Source organism: Theobroma cacao, chromosome 7 (genome assembly GCF_053813885.1).
Source record: "Theobroma cacao isolate CCN51 chromosome 7, ASM5381388v1, whole genome shotgun sequence".
NCBI classification, from domain to species: Eukaryota; Viridiplantae; Streptophyta; class Magnoliopsida; order Malvales; family Malvaceae; genus Theobroma; species Theobroma cacao.
Genome location: NC_142645.1, coordinates 4879280 through 4897543, shown reverse-complemented (window position 1 = coordinate 4897543; position 18264 = coordinate 4879280). Strand labels below are relative to the sequence as shown.

At 33.9% G+C, this 18264-nt stretch overlaps 1 protein-coding gene and 1 long non-coding RNA gene across 4 annotated transcripts; one reads left to right on the top strand and one right to left on the bottom strand.

Annotated features, from left to right (window-relative positions):
• The first annotated feature begins 4414 nt into the window (after positions 1-4414).
• On the top strand, positions 4415-5461 carry LOC148761497 (uncharacterized). The gene is made up of 2 exons (XR_016027336.1): positions 4415-4713; positions 4983-5461. It is a non-coding gene; the product is annotated as an uncharacterized LOC148761497 (long non-coding RNA).
• Positions 5462-5513: 52 nt separating this feature from the next.
• LOC148761496 (putative disease resistance protein At4g10780) lies at positions 5514-17035 on the bottom strand. Of its 3 annotated transcripts, XM_088807847.1 has the most exons (5): positions 16903-17035; positions 16674-16751; positions 15554-15671; positions 11967-14922; positions 6100-6522 (listed from the first exon to the last, which is right to left on the bottom strand). In XM_088807847.1, the coding sequence occupies exon 4, from the start codon at positions 14909-14911 to the stop codon at positions 12128-12130; it is 2784 nt and encodes a 927-aa protein (XP_088663973.1). In that variant the 5' UTR covers positions 14912-14922; positions 15554-15671; positions 16674-16751; positions 16903-17035; the 3' UTR covers positions 6100-6522; positions 11967-12127. The 3 variants fall into 3 exon arrangements, with proteins under 3 accessions (XP_088663972.1, XP_088663973.1, XP_088663971.1); XM_088807846.1 differs by lacking the exons at positions 16674-16751; positions 16903-17035 and adding an exon at positions 5514-5903 and having other exon boundaries at positions 6267-6522; positions 15554-15667; XM_088807845.1 differs by lacking the exons at positions 16674-16751; positions 16903-17035 and adding an exon at positions 10001-10058 and having other exon boundaries at positions 15554-15667.
• Between the last annotated feature and the right edge of the window lie 1229 nt (positions 17036-18264).

The following is an 18264-nucleotide window of genomic DNA, read 5'->3' as shown; positions in this document are numbered from 1 at the left end:
GTGCCTAAACAATGCTGACAAAATGTTACATGAAGAGCACATATATACTGGAACCAGGTATGCAATTTTCTTGCATTTTATGAAAATAAAAAAGAATCAAACAATGGGAAGTTCAAATGTTCCTTCCCTACCTCACTGGTATAAAAAAGGAATACGATTCTTGACCCTAAATTTGTCTTAATACTAAGTGGCGAATTTCATTCATTTAATTTTAAACATTCTGTTTAATGAGTAAGGCTTTTTAATGCAACCCCAACATCAATCCTAGTTATTTTATCACCCTTCTCTTAAACATCATTTGCTGAAACACTGAATAGATGTTGGTTGCCCTTATTTTGTCATTTGTCAACCTGGAAACCTCATCTAGAGAAACGTAATCCCTTTGAACTTGATCGCTTACTGCCACTACACATGAGATTATCACTTCCCTTCTAATACTGTACTTATTCTTTCATCCATAAGAATAGGTATCCATGTTCAAGATTACTTGCAGAAGTATTCTCAAGATTCAAGAATCATTCAATTGCAATACTTGCAAAATACTATAGGGATTCTAAATCTACATCTACATCTGCTCAGGGTGGAGTATATCTACTCTATTCTTTGAAAGTAATCATGTTTTCATGTAGTATACTATACGGAATAGAGGAAAAAAAATAACTATTATGTGAGAATAATATAAGACATGAATATTATGTAGTTTGGTTGACATTATTTTCATGTTTAGTTGGTAAAAATAGATTTGAAATAACAAAAGAATAAGTGATGAAAATATAAAAATATCTTTTATTATAATCTATGATTTTCAATTTAAAATATTTATTTTTTTAGAATTTATTTAAAATATTAATAATTTTTAAATTAAAAATTTAATTTGATTATTTATTTTTATTTTTTCCCTATTTTTTATTTTTTAAATATTAAAATATTAAAAAAATTATTTAAAATATTAGTAATTTATGAGTAAAATTGTCATGATTATTTTATTTTATTTTGAAAATATTAAAATATTAAAAATTTATAATTAAAATTTTTATTTTTATTTTTTCTTTTGTTCCTTTTCCTTCTTCTTGGTCGCCGAGTAAGATTTGGCTATGGGACAACGAATCAAGTGTTTCACGCAACCAGATTTGATCGTGTAGTGCTAGATCGACACTTCCCATAATCAGATCTGGCCATGGAGCACCAGATTGACACTTCCCACAACCAGATCTGACTATGGACTATCGATCTAGTTTTGGTGGCATCAATTGGTTGCCACTATCCTTTATTGTCCTCTCGTGGTAAAGGAAATTTAGAGAAAGAAGCAGAGAGGCAGATGAGTAGAGAGAGAAAGAAAATGAGAAAAATAAAGGTAGGTTTGTAATTGTCAAAATTAGTTAAGGGCATTTTATCCAATGATTTTTTTGATGCTATTTGAGCTCGAGTGGAATAGTCATTATAAGGGAAGACGTTGGTAATGGCTATTTTGACTTTTCTAGAAAAGATCATTTTGAGAAATTATCATTCCGTAGAGCAAACAATGCCATAGAAGGGGAATAAAGAATACAGGGAGAATGGCTATTCCTTTTCCCCTGACCAAACATGAAAGTTTAATAAACAAATTACAGTGAGGGAAGGAAATTGAGATCAGTCCAACAAGCAACAAAATTCTGTTTATAAATTACAAACAGGAGATCCACATGAGGGGTAATTAGCTCTTAATATTAATTGTTACTAGTTTCACTGCAATACCATTGATATCACCTTAAGCCCATAGTTTAAAGCTAAAGTCAATATCTTGGTGACAAAAGAAAAGAATAGAAGAACTCTAACAGAGAATAAGGAACAAGTGGTGACAAGCAGAAGAATACAAAGAAACGGAATAGCGGAAGTAAAAAAATACCTGTCTAGAGGTCCTAGATTGGCTGATACTTGTGCAGGACTTTGAATAGATAAAAGCAGTGAAGAAAATGCCTACCAGTACCAGAGGACAAGATATAAACTTCCATGCAAACTATAGAACCTGCTAGAATAAGTGAATATAGCAAAGAAATACTGAATGATCAAGTACTGGTCAAAGAGAAGAAAGAGCAGTTGTGCCTTATCGTGTTTATAGATATTCAATCAAGGAAAAAGGAAGTGGGAAGAAAAGGTCTAAGAGAAACAAAATGAAGTGCTAAGGAAGGTTCGAAGAAAGACAAGAGAAATGAATATACGAGTCAATTGTCATGGACTTTGTGCCACAAGGAAGAATCGAAGCAAATTGCAGTCAAGTGGTAAATTACATCTTTTTTTATTCGTTGTTTAATTTTGGTCTGACAATTTGTCGGCAATATTTGCAAGGCCGACTACTGATTGTTTTATATTGATTTCTTAATTGTTTTCTCTCAAAACTGATGAAGGTTAGATATAACTACCCTGTGGAAGGCATAGAAGAAAGCTCGCCACCTTAAAGAAAGTCCAAGAGACTCCCCTGTGAGCATGCCGTGGCAATTACGAGGGAAAACAATGTGAAAGAATTGAAAATTTAATTCATCCAATTATAGCAGCAAAGAAATAATAATTGTCATACTCCTATTATTAGATAAAAAATTCTGTGTCCTCTTCCACCAAACCAGTACAACCATTAATCTACCGACTTCCACAAAATGCATTTTTTTTTTTTTTGACATTCAGATATTTATTGCCCTAGGTTAATCTCACAATGGCACTGGTGAAGAGAAACAATAATGGCCATTTGAACCTGTTTAGTTTGCTTCTAAATAAATGCAATGAATTGTGCTCGAGTTGTTCAAATTAAAGAACTGAATCAATGGATTAACTATTGATTGTTTTATATTAAATATTTCTTTAGTGTTTTTTTTTTTATTGGCAACTACTCTGTGAAGGGTATAGAAGAAAGTCCAATAGAACCCCTGTAAGCATGGCGTGGCACTTAAGAAGGACAACAATGTGAAAAGATTGAAAATTTAGTTCATCCAATAATAGCGGTAAAGAAAAAATAAATGTCATACTCCCGCTAGATTAAATAATTGTGTCCTTATCTTCCACCTAACAAATTTAAATTGATTCAACGGATTAACATAAAATTTAATTAAAATGCTTTCGTGCTCAAATTAAAGAGCTAAGTTAATGGATTAAGAAAAGCAAAAAAATGATGAATTCTAAGTCCATGGATTTCATAACTTTGACAAAATCAGATCACCAAGCTTCAAAGCGACCGTTCATAACTTGAGACCTTTTCTCCCTCCACTTCTCCTTGACCCCTCAGCCCCCTTAGGGCATGTTTGATTCACGAATATGTAATAGAGGTGAAAAAAATAACTATTATGTGGGAATAGTATAGCATATGAATATTCTGTAATTTGGTTTATGAAATGAAATTATCATTATACCATTGGTTTAATATTTGGTTAGTAAAAATAGGTTTAAAATAACAAAAGAATAACCAATGAAAAGACAAAAGTATCTTTTATTATAATATATGATTTTCAATTTAAAATATTTTTTGACAATTTATTTAAAATATTAATAAGTTTCTAATTAAAAATTTAATGATTATTTATTTTTATTTTTTCTCTCTATTTTTTATATTTAAAATATTAAAATATTAAAAATATATTTTTTATTTAAAATATTAATAATTTATAAGTAAAATTGTCATATGGTTATTTTATTTTATTTTTAAAATATTAAAAATTTATAATTAAAACTTTGAAACTTTAAAATTTTTATTTTATAATTGTATAGGCTCCTAAAGAGGGAAGAAAATCAATTTAGAAGTGAAAAGCATGTCTTAAAAAGTGTAATTGTAGATAATTAAGGATAATCAAAATGATGAACATAAATACATGAAAACAGATGATTGTGAAATTGAGAGGAAAATGTGTGGCAAAAACGAATACGCTTCTTGCCTCTAAGTTTTTAATTATGAAATTGAGAAACAATAGTCAACGAAAAGAAACCAACATATTAATTTTATACAACCAAGCACTAAAATTTGACTGTGAGGTAAGTTTTAAATCGGTTCACCGAAGGTATGCTAAGGAATCAAGAATCATTCAATTGGAATACTTGCAAAATACATAGGGACCAAAAGTATATTGTATTGGAAGCATGATGAGGAAAATGTTGTTAAATTCTCTGTTTATTCAGGATTGTTGATGCGGTCTAGACTTTCGAAATGTAATATTCGAAATGTAACTGCCACGTGGAGGGTTGGTTTAGAAGACAATCCAAGAGACCCCTCCAAGCATGGTGTGGCAATTAAGAAGGAAAACTTAATGTTCAATAATTAAAAATTTAAATAATAAATGTCCTACTCCCATTAGATTAAATAATTGTGTGTCATTATCTTCCACCAAACAAATTTGAACTGAGTAAATGGATTAACAAAATTTAGATTAAAAAATAGTTTCGTGCTCGAATTAAAGAGCTGAGTCAATGGATTACGAAAAGCAGAAAAATGATTAATTCTAAGACAATGAAGTTCATCCTTCATCCTTTTTTTTTTTAATATTTTATTACTAATATTGTATGCAACATTGGGATTATTTCATATTGCTGCTCAAGTGTTTTCATGTTATTTCATATTGGTTGTGTGGGTTTCTTTTGCTATTGTCTTTGTTCAGATTATATCTCATTGCACTGTTCTTAGAGAATGGCTTTTTCGCCAGGGTTTGCTTAAACCAAGCCTCCAGGTTTTGAGACTGATCATAAACCTTGGAGAAGGTATGTTGCATTTTAGAAATCTTCGCTTTATTTTCATTAAATCAATTTTCTGTGGTTCAATATATAAACGTTGTGTTCTTGTTATTGATAGAAAGAAACAATGCAGGAAAAAACCGTCGACTTGTAGTTAATCTCAGAACATAAAATACTTGAACAGAGAAGCATTGAAGTTTCCTGCACTTAGTTTAGATTCATGTTTTCTGTTTCTATTCTAACAGAGTCTAACTCATAAATTGTTATCTTCTTTTCTCTTTACCTTCGATTTGTAGCATCATGAGGACAATTTTAGACGAGAGAACCAAAGCTGTTCTGAAATATTTAAAGGACAAAGTTCCAGAGCAATAGTGTGTGAACATCTCTGCTTGATAAAGACAATATGTAACTCTGCCATTTATGTTTGTCTTAAAGCTTGATGTCAATGCAATGATGCTTTGACTTTCTTAATTTGAAGGTGTGGAGAAGATAACAGAATGAGGAGGTACTGCCATTGCTATTCAACAATCATCTTTCAAAAATTTGTTTCATATCAACAGGGCAAAATGAAAAATTGGAAAAAGAAAACAACATGCTTGTATTTTTTTTCCCACACCCTCCTTTTGCTTGAAGGGTTTTGGTTCGCTGGGGCTTAGCTGATGCTCGTGTTCCAGTTTAACTGTTTGTAACATACCAATATAAGAGAAGTGTTTTTATTTGCATGGTTTCAGTAACCCTATCCTTCTTGGGTTTCGGAATTTTGCTTCTTTTCCTCCTTTTGCTTCCATTTCTGTTGCTGCTTCTCTTGTAGAAACAGATTACTTCTTGGGAAGGCTTCCAGCTACCACAGGAGATTTTTCCTTACCATGGTAGAGAATAGGTTCCATTGAACCAAATGTACGAGCTAGACCTAGCTTTCACTTTTATATGTTAAAACAACGTTGACAGGGGATTTCTTTTTGCTGAAAGCCACTAGCATTTTGTTCCTCATAGCACTTCTCTGGAGTTTTCACAACTGAGGAATTTGTTGAGATGAGCGATACTGATGGTGGTTTAGCTCAGATGCTACGTTATTTGATGCATAGCTTGGAACCAAGCCTTGACATTTTTACTGCACTTTTTCAGTCGCAATCAGTGTTAAACGAGTCCTAAATAGTTATAAGCTGATCATCTCATAGAACTCCTCTTTGTCCTCTGTCTTGCCCTTTCAATATAAACTACACAAGCAGAGGTAGAATGTTTAATTGAACCATCTTGTGGACAAATTCCACAACCATCCATTAAGATTCAATTTCTTTTTATGAAAATATGCAAAGTATAGTTTATATTAAAATCACCTAAGTAAAGAATTAGACCTTGAACATGCTTTTAAATTCCTTGTTCAAAAAAGAGCTAATAAACAAAATTCTAATAGACATTGAAAGAGATTCATCTCATTGGAAAACACAAAACTCCAAATTCTCACAACTGTACCTGAAAAAACCACTCACTTGACATAGAAACAGAGACAATTCAAGAGATGAAGTACATGAACAAATTTACAACAATAAACAGAAAATAAGATGAGGAACAGAGTATACCATTTGCTGCTGCTTCATGAAACATAAGTTTAGTAATCTTCCCTTCTTCCTCGTTCACACCTTCTGCTCCAACTTCCTCATTGCCTTTCTTGAAAGCAGTGACATCTCCACGGAATCCTACGAATTCACCTGCCTTCGTTCCTTCACTTGCATACTAATAAATGAAAGATTGTGGCATACAGCAGACCAAACTTTGGGAGAAAACCTAGGCCACAACTGTGTTGTTGAGAACATCTCGTATGGGATTGTGATCAAGCTACATTTGTGAAGCCAAACAAATCAGAAAGTTACGATTAAAAATTCAGATTGTACTGAATTTCTTCTCAATGATTGAGATAATAAATTAGAGGGTTGAAAGACATGAGAAATGCTTTTCCCTTGACCGAGTAAACGAAATAATGATAATCAAACTGCTTATAGTATGTGATTATATATGAAATTGAAATGCACTAGATGTCTACTAACCTACATACAATCAGATATGGCTACTTGTTGAAGACTCAGTGATTCCAGCTAGTAAAGTTTAAAGAAGAATGAATTTGGGCACGAAGCAACTCCTGGTTGAAGGAAAGAAGTCAAGACGGGTACGATGTCATTTTGATTCTTTAGTTAATAATTGGTTGAAACGTTTTGTTGTTATGTCATTTTTGTCTCTTTAGTTTTTTTGTAGTGGCTTAAACGCCAGTTCTTTATGTCGTTTTGTCTAGTCTATTAAGGCTATTAAGTCACGTTTTGTTTCTTCCTTTAACTCTCATAGTCGTTAGGCTTAATCATTATAATGCACAGAATTCTATGTTTGGAATTCTGTGCACAGCTATTGGGTACTGCCAGACACTTTTTTCAATGCCGAATTATATGGCACGATTACCTTGATACTTATATAAATATGAATACAAAAATATAGTTGGGTGGTTTTTTCTCAATTTTTTCTCTGTTGTTATTCATTTTCCTCTATTTTCTGGGTTCTTTTAGCTGTGTTCTTGGGTGAACTCGAACTCTCTAATTCATCAAAGAATTCTACATGGTATCAGAGCTATTTTTCTTAAGGAGCCTGTGAGTTGTTCTTTGTTTTCTAGGTGATTTAGTGAGTGATTAAGATGGCCACAGCCTGCTTCAGTGCAACTACTCTTTCAATTTGTTTCGGTGAAAACTACTCGTTCTGGGCAGTTAAAATGCACACTTATTTGAAGGTATTTGATTTATTGGATGTTGTTGAGTCTGTTGAGATCCCTGTGCAGAGGCATGCCAACCCCACTATTGCTCAGATCAAGCCGCATAGTGAAGAGGTTGCCAAGCAGTATAAAGCTCTCAATTGTCTTTAAACAGTAGTGTCAGAATCCATCTTCGTGAAGATCATGAACTATAAGGATCCAAAGCAAGTTTGGGATAGCTTGAAGGAGGAATATCAGGGCAGTGACCAGACAAGGGCTGTGCAGGTGCTAAATCTATCCAAAAAATTTGAATTACTGAAGATGAAGGATGATGAAGGTATTTGAGACTATACTAACAAATTGCTTAGGCTTGTAAATCAGCTCAAGCAACTTAGGGAAGAAGTGAGTGATAAACGGATAGTTAATAAAATACTAGTCAGCATCCTTGAAAGGTTTAAAGCTAAGATCTCCTCTTTAGAGGACTCAAAAACCTGACCAGGATCTCCATTACTGAGCTCATTAGTGCCTTATTAGCTCAGAAGCAGAAAAGAGCTCTGAGAGGAGAAAATTTGGCTAAAAATGCTTTAGTAGCTAAGGCAAAGGGATTGAAAAACAAAGGAAGTAGTTCTAAGAAGAACAATGGAAGAGGAAGTAAAGCTGATGAAGGGAAGAAGGGTAAAACTGTGGACAAATATCCTCCTTGTCTTAATTGTAAGAAGAGAAATCATACTGCCAAATTTTGTTGGTATTGACCTAATATTAAGTGCAGAGCTTATCATCAAATGGGTCATGTTGAAAAGGTATGCAAGTCAAAGAAAACAGAAGCTTCAAATCAAACAGATATAGCAGAGCAGGCTGAAGAAGCAAAAGAAGTGTTGTTTATGACTCAGATGAGGGGAAATTTTGAAAAATCAAACATTTGACTGTTAAATAATGTTGTTCACACCATCTCATAGGTAACAAATCTCTATTTTCTGATCTGGATACTAACTTCAATTTTAGAGTCAAAATTGAAAATGGTGAATTCTTGAGAATTGCTGGAATTGGAACTGTGTCTGTGAATACTGCATCAGGAGTTAAACACATAGCTAGTGTGCATTATGTTCTTAAGGTAAGTCAGAATTTACTTAGTGTGAGACAATTAGCTGAGAATAAGTATGCATTATTGTTTAGAGGTAGACAGTGTACTGTGTTTGATCCATGTGGTTCTAAAATGTTCACATTAGAAATGCACAATAATTACTATCCTCTAAATTTAGCTGATACTGATCAAGTTGCTCTATACAGTGAGTCTGATATTTTAGATCTCTAGCACAAACATTTTGGACATGTGAACTATGGTTCACTGTCACTCATGCACTCAGGTAAAGTTGTGGAAGGCCTACCTCAGATTGTGAAACTTGAAAAATTATGTGAAACTTGTTAGTTAGGTAAGCAGGTTTAAAGACCATTTCCTAAAGTAAGTCAAAGGAAAACTACTCAAAAGTTGGAGATAGTCCACACTGACATATGTGGACCCATGAAGACTCCATCATCAAGTGGGAGTAAATACTATATCATATTCATTGATGACCTCACAAGGTATTGCTACATATACTTTATGAAGTTAAAATCTGAAGCTTTGAAGTATTTCAGGACATTTAAGGCATCAGCAAAGAATTATTCCAACATGAAAATCAAGTCAATGAGAAGTGATAATGGCAGGGAATATACATTTGAAGAGTTTGATGATTTGCTGTCAGAGTGTGGAGTGCAGCATTAACTTACTGTTACCTATGGTCCACAACAAAATGGGAAAGCTGAAAGGAAGAATAGAACACTTGCAGAGATAGGCAGATGCTTGCTTTATCAGGTGAGTTTGCCTAAAGAATTCTGGGTGAGGCAGTAAACACTGCAAATTACTTGTTGAATAAATCATATACCAGGGTATTAGGAGATCAAACTCCATATGAAATGTGGTTTGGATACAAACCATCAGTGTCACATTTTAAGATTTTTGGCAGTGTGTGTTATGCCAAAGTTCCAGATGAAAAGAAGGCAAAGTTTGATGCTAAGGCAGCTGTGGCTGTGATGATTGGGTATAGTGAAGTGACAAAAGGCGACAGACTTTATAATCTTGAGTATAAAAAGATTTTTATCAGCAAAAATGTTAATTTTGATAAAGGGCATTTTTGGAACTAGAAGAATACTACCGATCAAGGATTAAAGAATGAAGAAGTAACTAATAAGCAATAACTTCATAATCAAGTTGATGATAACTTATCAGATATTGAAGATGAGTCCAAAGCTATCAAGGGAACTAGGACTCTAGAGGAAATTTACAGTAGATGAAACATAGCCATGACAGGACCAATCAACTACATGGAAGCTTGTGTTGACAGTAATTGGAAATGTGCTATGGATGTTGAATTCAACATGATTAAGAAAAAGAAGACCTAGGTGCTGGTAGATAGACCTAAAGATCATAATGTTATTAGTGTGAAATGGATCTTTAGAACAAAATTAAACCCAGATGGGTTTGTTAACAAATACAAAGCCAGACTAGTAGTCAAGGGCTTTGCACAGATTTATGGAATAGACTACCTGGAGACATTTGCTCCAATGGCGAGACATGATGCAATTAGGTTGCTGGTAGCCTTGTCTGCAATAGAAGGATGGCAAATTTATCAGTTAGACATAAAGTCTGCTTTTTTAAATGGCTACTTGAAAGAAGATATTTATGTAAAGAAACCAGAAGGTTATGTGGAAAAAGGGTCTGAAACAAAGTCTGCAAATTGTTAAAGGCCTTGTATGGTCTTAAACAAGCACCAAGGGCCTGGTATGAAAAGATGGATGCTCATTTACTGGATCAAGGGTTTAACAGGAGCACCACTGAAGCAACTCTTTATATAAAAAAGGTAAATGAGTCTGTTGTGCTTATAGTTGCTTTATATGTTTTTGACTTGCTAATAACTAGACCTGAGTCTGAATGTTTAGTTGAATTTAAGTCTCAGATGTTGAGAGGTTTTGAAATGACTGATTTAGGACTGATGTCCTGTTTTCTTGGGATGGAGTTCATTCAATCTTCGAGTCACTTTATGATTCATCAAACAAATTATGTTCATGACCTGCTAAAGAAATTTCATATGGATCAGTGCAAGGCTATTAGAACTCCATTGGTTGCAAGAAGCAAGTTTTGGAAGCAAGATGAGTCATCAGGGGCCAATGAAAAGCTGTATAGAAGTATCATTGGATCGTTATTATATCTTGCTGCAACCAAACCAGATTTAATGTATGCAAAAAGTCTCTTGTCCGAGTATATGCAAGTTCCAAAAACAACTCATTTTATTACTACCAAATGTTCCTCAGGTATGTAAAAGGTACTGCAGATTTTGGTGTGAAGTATTTGAAGGCTGAAAGTAGTGAACTTCAGGGTTTCTTAGATAGTGATTGGGCCGGTTCTTATGATGACTCAAAGAGTACAAGTGGCTATTATTTTTCCTTTGGAAGTGGGGTATTCTCTTGGAGCTCAAAAAAGCAGAAGGTGTTAGCTCAATCATTTGCAAAAGCTGAGTACATTGCAACTACTTTAGCAGCAAATTAAGCACTGTGGTTAAGGAAGATTTTAAATGAATTAGGTTTCTCACATAACAGAGGAACATTACTTTATGTTGACAATCAATCTACAATGGATATTGCTAAGAATCCAGTACAGCACAGTCGTGCAAAGCATATCAAGGTGAAATACCATTTTTTGAGAGATGTAGTGAAGGAGGGTGAAATAGAACTTGAATACTATCCTTCAAGAAGCAACTGGCTGATGCCTTCACCAATGGGTTAAGTGTAGATTGCTTTGAGTTTCTAAGGGATAAATTAGGAGTTTACTCATCTGGAATTAAGGAGGTGTGTTGAAGACTCAGTGATTCTAGCTAGTAAAGTTTGAAGAAGAATGAATTTGGGTGCGAAGCAACTACTGGTTGAAGGAAAGAAGTCACGAAGGGTACGATGTCGTTTTGGTTCTTTAGGCAATAATTAGTTAAAACGTTTTGTTGTTAAGTCGTTTTTGTCTCTTTAGTTTTTTGTAGTGGCTTAAACGTTGATTCTTTATGTTGTTTTGTCTAGTTTGTTAAGGCTATTAAGTCACATTTTGTTTCTTCCTTTAACTCTAATAGCAATTAGGCTTAATCGTTGTAATGCACAGAATTCTATGTCTGGAATTCTGTGCACAGCTATTGGGTACTACGAGACATTTTTTCCAATGCTGAATCATATGGCATGATTACCTTGATGCTTATATAAATATGAATACAAAAATATAGTTGGGTGGTTTTTTCCCAATTTCTTCTCTATTGTTATTCATTTTCCTCTGTTTTCTGGGTTCTTTTAATTGTGTTCTTTGGTGAACTCGATTCATCAAAGAATTCTACACTACTTGCTTTTGATGGTAGCAATAGAAGCATCTCACGATTCTCACCACCAATTGAATAGACTATCAAGAGAGATATGCTTGAAATCAATCAACATAATATAAGAAATATGAAAAGGAGAAATGCTTTATTGAGTTACATACCATTCTTGTCAGGCCAATAAGGAGAGAAATATACAAATCAGAGCCTCCAGTGTGTAATAAATGGCTCGAATAGGGACTTGGCATTGGAATGGTCCACTTCATGGAATCCAACTGTTCCCCTGAAGATAAAGGATTCTGTTAAGAGAATGAGGCAGAGATGGTTAGCCATCATTAGGCAGACTTGCATCTAATTCAGGATCTGAGTCGGCATTTGATTCAGGATCTGAGTCGTAATCTGACCATTTCAAAAATGGCTCTAGTACGGACTTGGCATTGGGATGATCCCATTCCACCGATCTCAACTTCTTCTCTGGAAGCATAAAGATTTCCTTAAAAGAGGGAGGAGGAGATGGTTGGCCATCATCAAGCAGTGGAAGATAGAGAGGAATCCTTTGTAATTTTGAACAATGATAGATTATAATCTTTTCAATAGAATCACACACCATTACTCTATTTGCACCACAAATACTTTTCAATTCCCGTAAAAACCGCAATTCCAATATCCTTAATTTGGGAAGAGTAAATTGGATGGTATTATTGTTATTACCACCCATTCTTTCTTCTTCAACGAATTCCATTTCTGATGTTATTATTTCCTCCATTTGGTGACATTCCTTAACAGCTAACACTTCCAAATTTGGGAGGTTACTTTGCACCCAACTACACGTGAACAACTTTTTTATTTTTTCACATCTAAATATATCAATTTCTCTAAGAAAAGAAAACATGCCATTTGGCATTGGGATAAACCATGGAAAAAACACCTCTTCTTCTGGGAAATCAACAATGCCGTAGTTAATTTTCAATTTCTGAAGATCGGATGGGAACTTGACATCATTTCTACAGATCAGATGGCGACAAGATAATTCAATGTATTTATCCCATTCGCAGAAACTATAGAAATTTTTATCACCCACACCCACGTCATATTGAATAAGCTGTTGTCCTCGACTCTGCAAAGCTTGCACAAAAGTATTCAATTCATTCAAGTCATAAAAGCTCCCTTCAAAGAACTCCAGCTTCTTTAACTCACTCATCTCTTCTCCTTTGACAAATGCAAAACTTAGACTCAAGTCTCGCAGGCATGAGAATTTTGATAAAATTCCACTAGGGACTTCTTCTACCCACAGATAAAGATAATTGAGATTTACCAACCGTTCCATCCCATGCGGGAGATTCCTCATTTTTCTGCCTGAAAGATGCAACCTCCTTAAAGCTTCAAGTTTTGAGAAAGATGGCACCTTTTCTAAATAACGGCATCTTCTTAGCAACAACACAGTGAGAGCTTCCAAGTTAGAGATGGAACTTGGTAAAATTGTAAAATTATTCTCAGAAAGGTCAAGAACTTTGAGTCCCTTCATGTGCTTAAAGAAACAATCCGGAATACTCACTATTAAGCAATCGGACAACAATAAAGTTGTGAGCATCTGGCATTTTGGTGCTGACATTTGTGATGGAATTCGTAAGTCTCTATTTTTCATCAAGGAAACCGTTTCTAAATCTTTTGTCCATTCTTGCCCATGTGGTATCTCTTTCAATTGCAGACCGGCTCTTACCAAGAATCGTGGTCTCGTGATACGTAGAGCCATGTCTCTCACGAGGTCATGCAACTTCAAACGTCCAGTAACTTCACCATTTTCTAACAAGCAATTATTTTTGAGTTTATTTAGTATGGTGTACCCCTGATCAAACTCTGCTTGTTGGCTATTCATATCTTCCACAAGCCCTTCGGCAATCCAAAGTTCTATTAGATTAAATTCAGAGATATTATAATCTTCAGGATATAATGCACAATAGAGGAAGCAATGTTGGACTCTTTCATATTCTAAATGATCATAGCTAAATTGGAGTTGTTGAAGTACCTTTTCATCTAACCCAGTCACACCTCTTACACGTCTACTTAATTCATTTAGTGCATTCCTCCATTCATGAACATTTGTTATGCCCTTCATACTGCTAGCTACTATAACTATAGCTAACGGCAAACCAGCACATTGTTCAACAACAGATTCCACAATTGGTAACAGATCTGGATAATTGAGAACATCTCTACCTACTTTCTCTAAAAACAAACTCCATGCATCTTGTTTTGGAAGAGTAGGCATTCTAATTTCTCGACAACCCAAATAGCGACACACATCCAACATCCGAGTCGTTACCACTAACTTACTCCCGTTAGAAGGCTCAGGGATTCCTACTTCTTCAAGAGAAAGTTTGTCCCATAGATCATCTAAAATTAACACATACCTGCCTCTTCGAGTCAACATTTCATATAACATTCCTGCCCTTATTGTTTCATCCTCATTTTCAGGAAGAGTTACTCCCATTTTAAGTAGGATGCCATTTTGAATTTTGGAGATGTTCATCTCCTTTGATACGGTGACCCATATAACAATGTTGAACTTTTGAGTCTTTTTTAAAAGTTGGTTGTTGATGATCTTCATGATTGTTGTTTTACCTACTCCTCCCATTCCCCAAACACCAATCTTTCCAATATAATCATCCATCAAGCATGTCCAAATTTCTTCCATACAGTTTTCTGCAGCTTTCCCAACTAAATTTGTTGTTGACAAAGCTTGTCCAATCCACATAAGGTCATCGACTCCCAAACCTTGATTAAACTTACCCTGTTGAAGAAGCTCCTCAACTTCTTGTATCTTTTTTAAAACATCTTCCATGCAAAATCCACGTGAGACGGAAATGGTTTCCGCAACTCTTTGTTCAAGGTTTTGTATCTCAACATTTATTCTTTCAACATTTTTGAACCATACATCAACTTGTGACTTCAATTTCTTCCTCGGATGTAGCTCTGCCCTCTTTCTTGATTCAATGTCTTGCTTCAGGGCATTTAAATCAACCAATTTTCTTTTTAGGTCAATCATTTTCTGGTCAAGGCTTCTATGGTTGTCCCAATATTTAACAACCATATTCCCAATAGTCTCCATGTCTTCAGTCCCTACATAACACCAAAATAGTATGTTATATATAATATATTTTGGTAGATTTTATCCACATAATCATAGCCACTTACAAATGAAGTAGGCTCAATAAACTTGTAAGCAACATTGTTTTCTTGGATACATACTTGTAAAAAGCTTTAATTAATTAGACAAGATGGATATTACATTTGTGAATCAAAATATATTATTTCTATAATTGTATAGGCCCCTAAAGTGGGAAGAAAATCACTCTAGAAGTCAAAAGCATGTCCTAAAGTGTAATTGTAGGTAATTATATATTATCAAAATGATGAGCATAAATACATGAAAACAACTTTTTAAATGAAAGGTAGATGATTGTTGTTTCTATGTTCTAAGAAAATCAATCTTCTGTCTTTGCAATTTACAATTAACTATTATGTTGGAACAATATTTCAATTTTCAGGTTCTATCTTTTTAAAGATTATGGCATGTTAATATTTTCCTCTTGACCAGATTAAATTAAGTGGAGAGTTGGTGAAGCATTAAATTGGAGGTGGACAGAAATAATAAAACAAAACATCAGGCATAAATGCATGAAATATAACAAAGCAAACTTTCTTGCTGTTAATGAGAATCAAGAGAAACAGATATGGGAAGCTAAAGTACCTGTCTTGACTGGCTCTGATATTCGAGAGATCCTAAGCAGAGGGGAGAAGAAAGTAGTGAACAAATTAAGGTTCAGAAACTGATAACCAGAAAGCTTCTTCAGCCAAATCTTGTGTGCCTAAACAATGCAGACAAAATGTTACATGAAGAGCACATATATGCTGGAACCAGGCAAGCAATTTTCTTGCATTTTATGAAAATAAAAAAGAATCAAACAATGGGAAGTTCAAATGTTTCTTCCCTACCTCACTGACATAAAAAAGGAATATGATTCTTGACCCTAAATTTGTCTTAATACTAAGTGGCATGTTTCATTCATTTAATTTTAAACATTCTACTTAATGAATAAGGTTTTTTAATGCAACCCCAACGTCAATCCTAGATATTTTATCACCCTTCTCTTAAACATCATTTGCTGAAACACTGAATAGATGTTGGTTGCCCTTATATTGTCATTTGTCAACCTGAAAACCTCATCTAGAGAAACGTAATCCCTTTGAACTTGATTGATTACTGCCTCTATACATGAGATTATCACTTCCCTTGTGATACTGTTCTTATTCTTTCATCCATAAGAACAGATATCCATGTTCAAGAATACTTGCAAAAGGAATATGCTTCTTGGCCCTAAATTTTTGTTCACACTATTTGTCATGCCTGAAGTGGCAAAATTCCATTCATTTAATGAATAAGGTTTTTTAATACAACCCCAAAATCAATACTAGTTATTTTATCACCCTTCTCTTAAGCATTATTTGCTGAAACACTTAAAAGATCTTGGTTGCCCTTATTACCACAGTTACCTTTTGAGGCAGGGTGATCATATGAGTAAGGCAATAAAGATGCTCAAAAAGGCTTAATTATTTGGTCATTTGTTAACCTGAAAGCCTCATCTGTTTACTGCCACTATCCATGAATTAGCACTTCACTTCTAATAGTGTACTATTCTTTCCTCTATAAGAACAGATATCTATGTTGAAGAATACTTGCAGAAGTATTCTCAAGATTCACTTCTAACATATTGTATTGGAAGCATGGTAAAGAATTTAGTAAGCAGTTCTGTTGCAGTACATGAAACTTAAAATTAAGTTGCAGAGAATGGAAAGCTAAAAGTACCCACCTTTGACTTGCTGATATGCACTACTTGTTGTTTTGAGATCTTAACTTGACAAGAAAATAGCAGTAGCGAGTGAAAGCCCTAACAAGAAGTCAGTGAGAGAAATCAATTGGTGCTGGCAATGTGTCAGACTTAAAACAAATCTTAAAACATGAAAAGGAATCATGTAAACAAATCTGTTGCAGTTTATGAGACTTAAAACAACAAATAGAATATGAAGTTAAATAAATACCTGTCCTGAATAAACTTGCTGGGAGATGGCGACTGCAGAGAAATAGCAGAGGGAAAAGAGCCAAAATGAAAACCACCAAAGTTCCTTAATTAAGAAAAGAACCACTGAAATGGTTTTCTTCTGCCTGCGCTGACTCACCTAAATTTAAGAAAGTCTCACTTCCAACAGAAAGAAAACCGGTGAAGGAAGGCTTAGAATAGAGTGACATCTGAGAAATCTTAGTTCTGCTACCATTGAGAAAATGCATAGAGCATAAAATCATACGTTAAGCATAGGTAAAAGGAATTCAAGAAGAGCTAGAAAGGAACAAATTGTAACAATTCAATATTTCTTTGGGAAAATATAGGAAATTAATGCAGCTTCGGAAGAAAAAAAAAAGAGAAAAACATGGCAAGATACCAAGATTTGGTGTTGATTTTAATTTTTAAATTTCACAAAATTTTAATAGAAAATAACAATCATGGAGAATCAATTATGTACAAGAATTAAAAAAAAAATATGAAGAACTTAAGTAGATTGCTAATTGTTACCATAAATTCAAAATAGTTTGCAAATTATAATAATAATGTTAGAACTTATTTTTTTATTAATATTATAACTTTATTTGAAGACATTCTTTTGTTCCAATAATTAACATTGATTAGACTATGCATATGGCCATAGAAACCTTTTTTAAGAAGAACATTAACAAAGTCTTTCTTTTATTAATTATACAAACCAAAAATAAGGGGGGAATGAGGAAATCCACTAGCATGAGGAAGGAAAAGAAGAGAGAAGAAAGGAATCTGAGAAGGAAAAGTTGAAAAGAAAAAATAAGTAGGAAAAGCAAATTAAAGCCTCATGTGTGATATCCAACATTATTGTTCAAATTTTTCTTTTGCTATTTGATGTGACATAATATTGGAATTTGGTAGATTCTCTTTCGAGACTTGGTTTCTCACCTAATTTTACAATGTTCAAAGTGGCTAAGGCTAGGCTCCATTAAACTACAAATGAAATGAAATCATCGACAGTGTTGAATTTTAATTGTTGCTCGGAAGAGATAACTTTGATGTATTAAAAAGTAGACTAACTGCTTGAAAGAATAGATTAACTGCCTCAATTTTGTCGATGTTGGAAATAAACAAACAGAAAGAGACAAGTTTGTGTATGGCAACTTAAAAGAACATGTTGATCAAATTTGCAGTGAATAAATATATATTATAGTCAACATCAATGACAGGAGAATATATTCTTCTACAACCAGATTTGAACATTGAGCACCAAATAGACACTTTTTGCAACCAGATTTGATCGTGAAACAAGAAATTCATGCTTCTTGCGGTCAAATTTGGTCTTGGAGTGTCAAATTGACATTTCTTG